The 12,799-nt window shown below is 36.7% G+C and overlaps 1 protein-coding gene across 14 annotated transcripts in view; it reads right to left on the bottom strand.

The window, feature by feature from the left end:
• Window positions 1–12,799, bottom strand: part of tenm4 (teneurin transmembrane protein 4) — a 211,175-nt gene that overhangs the window by 110,524 nt on the left and 87,852 nt on the right. For all 14 annotated transcript variants that reach the window (XM_008426387.2, XM_008426390.2, XM_008426389.2 and 11 more), the window contains one exon: window positions 3,676–3,925. In XM_008426387.2, the coding sequence (XP_008424609.1) occupies window positions 3,676–3,925 (250 nt within the window). The remainder of the gene's footprint in view (window positions 1–3,675; window positions 3,926–12,799) is intronic.

Here is a 12,799-nt window from a genome sequence, read left to right as displayed (position 1 = left end):
GTATAAATTTTAAGTAGAATAAAAAACTAATCATTAGAGATGCACCGAGAGATCATTTGCCTTTCTTGAATGTGCCTAATCAGCTTACAAAAGCATTCTTCAATGTGGAAGCTGTTACACAGTGAAGAGCAGTTGGCTGCTTGTAGTGCCTATGAGGTCTTAAAAAAAAATTAGAAGCAAACAAAAGTAATAAGCTCCTTCTCCGGAGGCATTTTCTTTAGACTGCTAAAGAAACAATTAATATTGTTTGTCTGATCTGGTTTTTGATTCTAATATAAATTATTAATGAATGTTTAGATCAGAAAGATCGCTTCAGCTTCCCATATGGTTACAATAAATCAATCCATAAATCAAAAAGTTAGAGCATAATAGTGTTTTTTCTCTTTAAATATACAGTCGAGATAGAAAGTCTATATAAAGCTGTCAAATTGCAGGGTTTTTTGAAGTAAAAGTTGAAAACAAAAAATATTTCAGAGCATATTACACTGATTGGGATAGTCAGTGTATCCCAATCAGTTTGATTGGGATACACTGTGATAACTTTTTTTTTGTACGAAAACAAAATGTTTTTGTACAAGTTAACAAAAACATTTTTTTTAAAGAAAAAAATTGCTTTTTACATAATTGTTTAAACTGTAACTATGTCCCTGCAGTAAAATATGGCATATAATCGGTGCCATATCTTCTCCCTGTGGTCCTACAGCTATTGCAGAGATAAACCAGCTTTAAGACACATACATTTCAGAGAATGCAGGAAGTAGACAAAAGTAGTTATACATCTAAAGTCATCAAAAATAAGTCAGAATCAGTTTAAATTGGTATCAATGGGTCAGAGCTTCACAAAATTTGCAATCAAAAATCAGCAACAGAATCTCTGATCGGTGCGCCTCTGCTGATTAGCAGAAAAATTACAACACTTTATCGCTCAACTGCTGTAGCACTACAAATAACACATTTGCAGTTCTTCTGTAATGCATCTAGAGGCTTGCGTCTCCCTTCTCCCCATGTTGAGAGCTACGTTCCATAAGGAAGTACTCCTCCAATGCAATGGAGAAATGAACCGTCCACATGCAATGGGAGGGCTGAACACGTTCAGTGGTCCAAGAGAAAAGGCTGGATTTTGATGCATGCCCTGTAGAGCTCAGCGCTGGACTCTCCTCAGCTTCAGCTCTGACGATGAATGCAAAGTTCAATGAAGCAAATGACGGAAGGATGCTTGGCAGAAGCGGCAAAAGTCAAGAGAGTCAAGCAACTACCACTGTCTCTCATATAGCTGAGACCTATTGATGCCTTTTGCATCAGTAGATTTAATTTAAGAGATGTAAGAGAGAGGTAATGATATGGCATTAAATGAGAAAAAAGTAGAATTTAATCCTACAGGATCTTTTAGGATATGATTTTAGTAGCATTACTTTGAAATTGTATCTTTCTTTAATGCTATGGGTTATAAAACTCCGTGGTTTCAGCAGAACTATTTTCTCTCCTCACCATCTGTCTTTGGCTCCACAGGGAATACCTGTGCAGCATTAACTGGAGCTGGATGATGTGTAATCATTCCTTATACTTTATACTGCCCCACCAGCTGAAACTGATTCTCATTTTCCTGTTGAATGAACCGTCTCACAACAGCCGAGGGACGAGACAACAAGTCTCTTCATGACTGTTTTATTTACAATTGTGGAAAAATGAGCTATTAGTAGTTTTCCCATCAAAATAAAATGCTAATTTGAATAATGTTTTTTAAGGAGTAGTTTCTAAAAATGGATGGAGGACACAAGGTGGAACATTGGAAATGTTTACCAGTGTTGCCATTTTGCCAAATTGTCTCAGTTCTATAGGTCTGACCCAAAAATGTCTTCATATTTGAAAGATCATCTATTCAACCAGATACTCTTTCCATAAATGTAAGTTTAAAAGCAGATGTATTTTTCATGCTGATTATTTTGATGGTTAATCGGATAAAGTAATTGTCACAGAGAGGAAGACTTTCAAAATAAATATTTTACTGTTACTTTTTTTACACTTTAAACTACTCTATGATGGAACATGGCAGATTTAGGAAAATTAGGAAATATTTAGATATTTCTTAGTTAATGTAAGGTTCATAACTCTTGCGAATACACTGCAACAGCTGATTTAGTGATGCAAACCATGTTAACTGTGTTAATTGGAAATTTAAGATGTCAATATTATGTTATATTTGCCTAAAAGGGACATATCATTTACTGCAGATCTGCTAAAAAACATCATGGACTTCTGGCTAACCAATTCCAGAAGCCACCATTTTTAAATTTTGCTGCAATTTTTTTAGTACAATTTCAAGGATATGCATCACAAATCAGGTTAAATCACATTAATATAAAAACAATATTGTTGCTGGGTGTCATAAATGCTTTTCAGACCACTTTGTCATGCATTTTCCCACAGAAATAAAAATCGGCTATTTTTAAACTGATAGAAAGAAAAATCTATAAACCTATTTTTTAGATACTGTTTATAAATCTAAATGGCAATGCTGCTGCCAGTTACATGTCAACACAAAGCTGCCATTTGTGCAAAACTGGCTTTCTTTGCTCAGAAGCTTTTTGAACTCAAAATTCAAAGGAGAAATTTGTCATGGTGAGAACAGCAGGAGGAAGAAAACTGGCTTAGAAAAAGGGTTTATCAGAGTTATTGAATTTAACTTTACTAGCTAAACTCAAATCTGTTGGAACAATAGTGCTTCGAATACAGCTTTGACAAAATGGGAATCAATTACTGCTCTGTGACACTTATATTGAGGGTAAAAAATGAAGAAAAAAAAAATATTTTAGAAGAGACTACCTGTCAGAAGTGTACACTCAGCTTGCTTTTTATTCACAGGGCATTGATCTCTAGTTTTCTAAAATATAAAAAGAATAAATGAGTACAAATGAACAAAAACCGTTTAGTCACTACTGTGGTGGGTAAAATTGCAGCCCTAATGTTAGAGTTGAAATGCTCTGACTCAATTTTAACCATCAAATCTACAAAATGAGGAGAAAATCTCCCACAATTTGAGGCTTATTGAAGAAATTTTCTCAGTTGGTAACCTGGCTACAGTCATGATTGAGCTTTTCTTCGTGAAAATTATGCCACCGTGAAAAAAAAGAGAGATTATTAGAGCAAAGGAAATAATTTTGCCTTGAAATTCTTGACAATACCAGTCAAGGAAAGGCCAACAGACATTCTCTTAGTTCCAATAATACTCGACAAATCTACTTCACACAAGAGCCTTCTTATTGAGAATGTGCTAGAGAACAAAGAGTTGATTAATATAAAATAAATAGACACCAGGACTGAAGGAGAGGAGCGAGGAAGCATGCACACTAGAGCCTGGGTGGCATTTAGCATTTTTCTAACATTATTATTATTAGTCAAACTAGATTTGGCTGGAAATCTGCTAATATTTGACAAGCAACCAAAAGCAACACTTTTCTCTTGTTTTCCACAAAAATCGTGTTCTTCAAAAAAAGTTAGGCGTTTTGGTTCCAAGCAGTTTTCATTTTCTTGCTCTGCTCCTTGTTAGCTCTGCGGTAACATAATATAGAGCTGACAACACAAAAAGCTGACTTCGATGGCAGAAGCTTGAGCTCATTCCTAAAGATGCCAACATGTCTGCCTCGCACATTGTTAGGGAGACGAGTGGCACGGTACCTCGTTTCCAGCGGGATGTTGCTGTTGAGGAGCCAGTTGTCCTGAACGCTGCTGGAGTCTTGACCGCTGGCGGGACCCTCGGGGGGAGCGGAGCTGTCTGTGGGCGCTGGACTGGCGTTGCTCCGCGGAGTGTAGTTGCTCCTGTTTAACGAGTTAATAGAGGCTGCATGGTGCTGATGATTGGGCGAGTGAGAATGGGAGAGGGGCAGCGGAGGCGTCCGCAGCCGAGAGTGATTTTGAAAGACTCCGTCTGAAAAGAGAGCGGGAGAAAAAAAACCAGGAAATAAATAAAACATGAAAAAGAAACCATTTACCTGAAGAAAAAGAAATCCAGTCGTCAAATAATCACTTTGAGGAACTTTTTAGTCCTTTCTACCTTTGAGGTTACCATCAAAGACTGACTCACAATTTGTTTCCCAGCAGAGCTAAAATACGACTGATCTATTCAGGTTCGCAGCTTCTGAAAGAGTATTTGAGTTTAAGCTTCGTTTTTACAAATAAAAAAATAAAAAAACTTTTGGAGTTACCTTTTAAACATTTTCACAGAAAATTGCAGAAATTCAATTCCCTCCTCCTGTAAAATGTAGACAAGGTATGTTTTCTTTTCCAATGATAAATGCTAAAAGTCATAAGCACTAAAGCAGGTGATATTTCATTAGTGCAAGTGAAAATTTGTATTTTTATAAAGAGTTATTTTTAAGGCTTTTGATTTGTCTGAGTAGAAAAAAATCTGCAGGTCATAAACATAAGAAAATTAAATAGTTTTTATATTGGACATCCAAAAACAGTTTCCACTGTAAAAAAGCGATATATATATATAAAACACTTTCAGGGTGCATTCACACCAGCCCTGTTTAGTCCACCTTAATCAAACTCTACTTTTTCAAGGCAAACAAACTGCAGTTTGATTAAGCAGGTCTCATGTGAATGCACCCTAGAAGGCAACTAAAGTAGGAGAAGAAACAAGATCAATTAAGCATAATATTAAGAAGGCTGTGAGAAGACAAGTGACAAATTGGGAACTTTAGCAAGACAGTCATGGAAGGACCATTTTGATTTTAAGTAGAGAATAAATTTATATTTTGTGGCAAAATTTGCCACAAAAAAAGAAAAGTAAATTTCTGACTTTCATATTGGTTTTGGACTAAAACAAAACCTCCTAATAGGCTTGACAGCGTCCTGCAAAGGAACTTATACCTTTACTTTAGCCAGTTTACATTTTTGCTGCATTGTGTTAAGTTAGGATTTTATGTGATCAGACCAATAGAAAAACAACACAAATAACAAAAGTTCCCATCCCCTTTATACCGATTCCCCTAAATTAATTAAATTAAACAGTGTATCAACTGTATATATAATTGGATTGTACATATTAACTTGTCAGTTTACTCAATATCAAAAAAAAAGAAATGGTTATGTCAGCGTGTTGGCTGACATAACTGGGCGAGAACGCGTTTGCTGTCTACAGTGTATATTCAGCATAATCAACTAATAAACACCATTAAAACTAAAGTTTGAACTTTCCTGCTGTAGCACCCTGGCAGACATTTTCACACCAGCAGTTTCACTAACAAATTAACACAGAAACTTACAAATCCCTTTTAATGACAAGCTACAAAGACCTCACATGAAACACGCTTCAAAAAGAAAGGAAAAAAAATCTCTGCTGCTCATTATTTCTTCCAACTGATCTCCACCACTGTGTGCTCTCTGCCTCCCACTGAGACCGGTGTAAGTTTACTCCGAACAGACACGGACTGGCTTGTTTAAACAAATGAGCTGGTCTCTTCCTGAAGTTGACAAAGTCTCACAGCTTTTTAGGACACTCATTTAGACTAGTGAAGATTGTTGGAGCATGTTTTTTTTTTTTTTCAACTAATAATGCATGTTTCACACAACTCATTAGCAGATTTAAGATATGAAATTGTTTCAGCTGTATGGCAGTAATCAGATCTTCCCTGAGAAACTGGCTGGAAATGCCAAACTGCCTAGAAGAAGAGATAGTAGTCTCTGGTCCCATTCTCACTCTTTGATGCTCTGCTCTCCACAAGACTGATGTCTTTTTGCACTCTGTAGCCATTTATTTCCACGTTTTCTAAGCCATTCATCAATCAATGAACTGCTGGCTTTACACAGAAAGGCTTTTCTTCGTAGCGTTGAGCCTTTATTTCACAGATATCCTCAGCACTAAATTGCCAATTTACAGCGCAGAGAGCAGAATGCAGACACCGAGCGGGCTTATTTCCTATAATCAACCCCTTCATTAAAGCAATACCGACTCATGTCAGTCAACAAGTTTCGACTCCCATCAGATTTTTTTTTCAGGGTCAAGAACTTAAAGCGCCCATATTAACATGTCAATCATGTAAGACTGATAAACCTGCACCAACAACATGCTTGCGTCAAGCTTCATCAGTTGTTCAAAATGGGGAACATAGCCATTTGTGCTAGCAGGCAGAATGCTAATAAAGCAGCAAGAAAGCTAAAATATACCGAGTTAAATTCTGTTTTCCAGCCTAATAAGCAACATTTAAACGGCTTACTAGGTTTCTTCCAAATATTTAAAATCAAACGGTAATTTTTAAATTTAGGCGATGGTGAGTGCTAATCAACTAATGACGTAACACATTTTTCGTTTAGCTTTTGTTGCAAACTTAGCTTAGCCTAAATGTATTTTCTCAGATAAATTCAAAAACACTAATTTACCTTGGTGCCTTGTAAATCTTCAGTTGAATAAAGTTTCACATCTGCGTAGAAATGTTGGTTATCAATTGATAAAAATTCTCCAAGTATTTAGACGCTTATATTCATGCTCTTACTTTGAAGGGGGTGGAATTTTTTACAGAGCAGTTCAAAAACTTTATTTTCAGGAAGAAACATACATGAACAATATAAAGAATGAATAGTAAAAAAAAAGATATAAACATGAATACAATATCTAAGGACATTATAAGAACATGTAAATGATAATGTTAAAATTTAATTAACATTTAATTTATTAAATTGGTGCTTGGGGATTGTAGTCTTTCAAGGGGAGATATCATTTTAATTGACATTAGCACTTTAGCATTAGCTTTCTCTAAATCCCTTGTAGGTGTAGTGCATTATGTTAGCAGAACTAATGTTTGTGATTACTGGTTCAGGGTTAACGCAACAAACTTTTTTGTAGTTCACCACTGCATTTAGATTTAGTTTTAGATCATTTCTTATGTTTAAAGACATATGTTTTGTCTTTGGAGACATGATTTATTCCTTCCAGCAGTTGAGGCACTTAGAAGTATCACAGTGTGAGGTAAAACCACACAGTTTTTGATGACCTCCCTCCAGCTCAGTTACGTACCTGATCCCAGAAGCCATTCATACGGTTATGCTAATTTGATACAGATATGGCACAGATACACAGCAAAATATATCTAAAGGACAAATGAATCCCTGCTCCAGAAGGCATCTACTGCAAACCAAAACAAACATTTTACATCCTGGAGCGTGACCATCGAGCGATTGCAGAGCAACAGCTAATTCATCTCTGCAGCACCTTCTTTTCCTGGGGCCATGTTCTCAATAATTATAGATTGTACATTTGCCATGTACCATCAAATGTAAATACCTGCAGATCTCTACACTAAACATGCAATTTAATTCTCAGGGCTTTGGATGCTTTCGTAAATCTATCTGGATTAGTGTAAATGTAAACACTGTGCTGTATATTTGCACAGTGTGCAAATGCACATATACAGTGTGCAAATATACAGTATATACAACATTTATGTAATTTTCCTGACATAAACATGCCAGGAAAATTACACTTATTTTAAGTGACTTATAAAATAGCAATACAGTGTCTCCATTATTCATAGTTTTTATGAATATAGTGATATTTATGATTAATGCAACATTATTTTTAAAGAGTTTCTCAGCTTTTGTTTGGGAGACAGACAGCTTCTCTTTGTGTAAGCTTATTTTTTCTTCTTTTCCAAGCAACTTAAAGTATGCTGATGTTAGAGGCAATGAACTTACCCTTTGGCATTAATGTTGCAAATTTATCTCCAGGAAGATATTCATCTTTCTCTCTTTTTTGTATGTTTTACTATTCATTTTTAAAACAATTGATAATATTGCTATATGAAACAATTCACTTTCCACAGAACTTTTTCTTGTTTTTTCTTTTTGTTTTGTTTGTGTCCATTTCCACTATGCTCCATTGCTTTGAGGAAAATAACCACCCAGCTTGAATCTGGTTCGGTTGGACGTTATCCTTTGTTTCCTAGTTAAATGTAGTTCTTCTTTCTATTGTGACACACCATACATGCTCATTTTGGGTGCTTGTCATTTCATCCATTTGCAGTTGTGGTTGTTTTGTAATCGACTTCTCCAGGTTTGAAATGGTGCCGTCTACCGCAGGATGATTCAAACTGAACAGACTGTTCAGTCTGTTCAGTTGTAGGTTGTCAAATTGTAGGTTTGACAACCTACAATTTATATTAAATTTTCTAAATTCTACTTATAAAATGTTGAGAAAATATGTCTACATGATTACACATAAATGGACAGACTATTGCCAAAGGTGTTAGGTCAGTTTCTTTTACACACATTAGGCTTGCATATCTGTCATCGATACACTTTGTGCAGCTTCCACAGCTTCAACTCTTTGTAGTCTACAAGGTTTAGGGGGATTTTGTAAGGAATTTCAGAAGACTTTTCGGACAAAATATTTATGAGGTCAGACACTGATGTTGGACAATATAGTCTGGCTGTCAGTGTTTTGTGCAGCCCAGTCAAAGTTTTCCATATCGTCCACTGCCTTGTGCACCGGTGCAGAGTCATGCTGGAACAGAAAGGTGGGATTCCCGAACTGTTCCCATAAAGTTGGGAGCATGAAATTGTCCAAAACGTCTCGGCACGCTACAGGATTAGAAGTTACATTTACTGCAACTAAGAGGGTGAGCCTAACTCCCAAAGAAAAGCCCCATACCATAATCCCTTTTGCAAAAAAAAAAAGTCACAGTTGACACAATGCAGTCATGCAAGTATCATTCCCCTGGCAACTGCTACAGCCAGACTTGTCCATTAAATTTCCAGACAGAGGCATGATTCATCACTCCAGAGAATACTGCTCTAAAGTCCAGTGGCATGGTTTACATCCCTGCATCCATCCTGTGCACTGCTTGGAGCCAGTTACAGAAGCTAAAGGTGATGTTGTCACTAAATATTCTTACAGCCATTCCTATTGATTTTGAGAAAGAATAATCTGTCTGTAAATGTTTCCACTGAGGAATATTTTAGTTAATTTATTTGACGGTGTTAAATTTGTCAGTTTTCGCTGCAAATGTTCTGTAGTATCTGTGTGCTGCTGCCAGTCTTGACCAGCACTGTCCTGCAAAAGAGATGTTTAATCTCAACGGGATCCTGGTGAACTAAAGTTTAAATAAATAAAAAAAAATTAAAAATTAAACAAATGCACATTTGTTAGTGCATTAAGGCTTGGTTGCTTAGCCCTTCAAACCTATTTCAGAAAGCTATCTGTGCACAACAACTTAGAATAAGTATGTAGCAACTGAAGACACATTGACTCGTACAGTTTACATTAAACAGTTTGTTGAACATGAGAAGCTGTTCCACAATGATAATGAACAACTTATAACATGATAAAAACAACCTCAGAGACTCCTTGTGATTGAGATCGACTGTCTGATGGTGTGCAAACATGTCGTTGCCCTGCAATGCACATTTTTCCACAGTCAGGTAAGTACATGTTAGACCTGTAGCACTAAAAATATTTTTAAAAAAAGAAAAGAAAAGAAAAAGGAATGAGAAATAACAGTGTTTGTGGTATAAAGCACGGGGCAGCATGACCAGCACAGATGTGGCGATTCAGCAACAATTATTCACTACTATCCAAGGAATAGGAGAGAAAAAAAAAATTAATGGTTTTCTATTGACCTGCTTTGCACAACAAAATTGCCAAGAAAAGGAGATTCATTTGTTATCAGAGAGACAGAGAATAGAGACTTTGGTACAATGGCCAAAAACATTCACATCGCATTCAAAGCAGAGGCCTGATGATATCCATTCAGTGTGGGGAATGTGGGGGTTTCATTTTTCTTCCTAACAGATGCATGCACCGGTTAAGGCCTCCCGATGCTTTCTGAGACAAGTAATTAAGGGAAATCCACTTCATTAGCTAAAAACTCATCCCCCACACCAAGAAACAACAGGAATATCGCTCTCCTTGTAAGTTGTTATAATTGCTCACACAAAGATGTCCAGTCAGTGAGCAAAAGCCCAACTAAGCGAAGTACAGATTTTGTAGTATAAATAAAATTATTACCGATATATTCCAAAATATTTTAGAATAGTTCACCTGATGCAGAAATGTCCATTTGCATGGGAAACAAGTTGTTGTTTGGCTAGTATGAAACCTCCTGCTGAATGTATCTAATGGTTTTGTATTAATCTGAATATTTTAGCGGTGAATTAGACTCAGTTGTAAATTACTGAAATGTGTAAACATCTTTTGATATTAAAATGCCAAATTCAAGAGGTAGTTCACATTTGTATACAAACACCCTTTGCTCTGCCAGTGCTGTTTTGTCCTGCCAAATTTTCCTTCTAAAAGGTTGATGTTGAATGCAGTGAATACAATTCAAACACCCAGAACATGGTCCAAATTGGACATTTGACAAGGCTGAATTAGAATTACTAAAAACTAGCATTTGTGTTATAATTTTGTTTTAGCAGTTAATTAAAAAAAACAAATAGATGTTTTCTTTCCTGAACTATATCTTTGTTTTTTTTTTTGTTTGTTTGTTTTTGCAGACAATCGATGATGTAGTTGGAACAAAATTATATGGGACTAAAATCAGCAATATACTAGGTGGAAATGGTTACATGCACTGTAATCCAGGAGTAAATCAGCCTTTTGTTAAAAAGGTTCAAATTTAATCAGACGCCCGTCTTCCAGATGTAAGATTTTGTAGGGACACAACTGCTTTAATTTCCACAGCAGGAGTAATCAACAATAACATAAACACCAATCAATATACAGAGCAGATCAAAAAGCTGCATGCACTGCTGCATGCTCTTTCAATCGTTACACATTTAGTTTGATGCGTGCGCCTGATAACTGCAAATACCAAGACTAGAAATATCTTTGCAAAATACTCGTCATATATAATGTATTTCAAACTCAACACATGATAAATACCTACATTAATTGGGAATGACAGAAAATCTTGCCAGGAAAAGTTTATTTTTGCTTCATTTAGTCTGAATTCTTAACTTTATTTGACATTCTCTGTACCGTCTAGGGAAAAGCATATTCGTGAACAATGAAGGTGAATCGCATCCACAACACTGACGGCCACATCTGATGACATAAAGTGATAGGATATGCCCTAAACATCCACTCAGCCCACTGAGGTGCAAGTCATTTGATGGAGAATTAATCAAAAGTCATCCAGCACCAATATAAATCAGCAGATCATCCCCGATGGCTAATCACAAGAGCAAAATTTCCAGTTGAGTAAGGATTGTCTATAAAAATACAAATAGAATTTGTCACAAACGCAGTGAAGCAGCACAACGTAGTGGCTCCGTGGAGCCGGATCCCTCTCCAAGCCCTGCTGTTTCCTACACCATTAAAAAAAATCTGAGAGGAAGAGGCATGAGGGAATTCCAGCTGTCTTCCAAAGAACCATTTGAGAGGTAACAGGTACCACAAACAACACACTTCTCGGCTCTTCACCGGGTCTCCCTTAGGGAAAAACAAGTTCGTAGAATGCAAATAAAGCTTGATTTTTATTACCAACCAGAGGAAGACAGATGTGTTGTTTTTTAAAGAAGTAAAGCAAGCTGCCGCCAGGTTGCACAAAGAACACCAATTTATAAAAACTATTATAAAAGGGCCTGCCACAGTTTTCGACCTAAATCCATTAAGACCGGAGCTGGCATATGTTTCACTCGGCCTTCCTTAGATCTAATGGATTTTCTGTCATTCTTTGAGCTGCCTTAGCAAGAACAAGACAAGTGGTTATGTATGCTCTGTTCTGTATGTCACTCTGCTACAAATCCATCAAGAGCCTGGAGATTTTGTTAGAAGGCACAGATGGTCTGCAATTATCATACAATGAAGGTGATGCATCTAAATTTACGTCAGTGGAAAGAAGATATGTAGGTATCCTGAACGGGTTACTGTGAGCTGACAAACGGTGGCCTGAATATGATCGGACAAATTGCCTGTTGACTTCACTTTACTGATAACTTGCAGTGGGTTGCAAAAGTGTTGGGAACCTTGGAACTTTTCACACTTTGTCATTTAATAACCACCAACTTCAGGAGATTTTCTCCAGTTTTGAATGACGGAATGACTCCAAAAGAAATGACATTTGTAAAGAGGAAAAAAATTGAGGCATGTATCAATTGCAATTTTTCTTTAACAAGCCTGACCTGCTGATTCCGATTTTGGTCAATGCCATTTTTTTGTCTGAGAAGTCACTACATATTTTATCAAAGTTGCTAAGTTGGCAACAGTGGTGTAACGCGTGGTCTGCAATGCTCGTCATCAATGCATGGTGGGTAGCAATATGCTTGAGTTCAGTGGTTTTCTGCTAAATACCATGCTGCTGCAGCACTTAGGTGTAAGCAGAACAAACGTTTAGTGCTTTAGGGTTAGAAAACAAACTTTTTAGGTTCCAGTGCCTGAAAATGGCATCCCAAAAACAAGACACTGTGGTAGCAGCATTGTGCTGTGTGGAGGCTTTTCTTCAGTAGGGAAAAGGTAGACGATCATACACGTCACAAATCTGACCTTTATGGCAGAAGGTCAAGAAAACCAAAATTTGACATTTTTGACCTACATTAAAAATGCTGTGTGACAATAAAAAACAGCCCAATATGAACATGAGTACATTTCAGGAAACATGAAGGCAGCAGCATAATATTGTGGGAATGCTCTTTCAGTGGGTCATGGAAGCTGGTTAGAGCTGATGGTAAGATGGATGGAGCTAAATACAGTGTGATCATGGAAAAAAGGGGGTTGCAAAAGATTTGAGAAAGGGGTGTAGGCTCACATTCTAGGAGTAAAACGACCGTAAACACACAGCCGGAGCTGTAGCAAAATGGTTTA

This window comes from Poecilia reticulata, linkage group LG13 (assembly GCF_000633615.1).
Source record: "Poecilia reticulata strain Guanapo linkage group LG13, Guppy_female_1.0+MT, whole genome shotgun sequence".
NCBI classification, from domain to species: Eukaryota; Metazoa; Chordata; class Actinopteri; order Cyprinodontiformes; family Poeciliidae; genus Poecilia; species Poecilia reticulata.
This window is presented reverse-complemented; position numbering and strand designations above follow the sequence as displayed.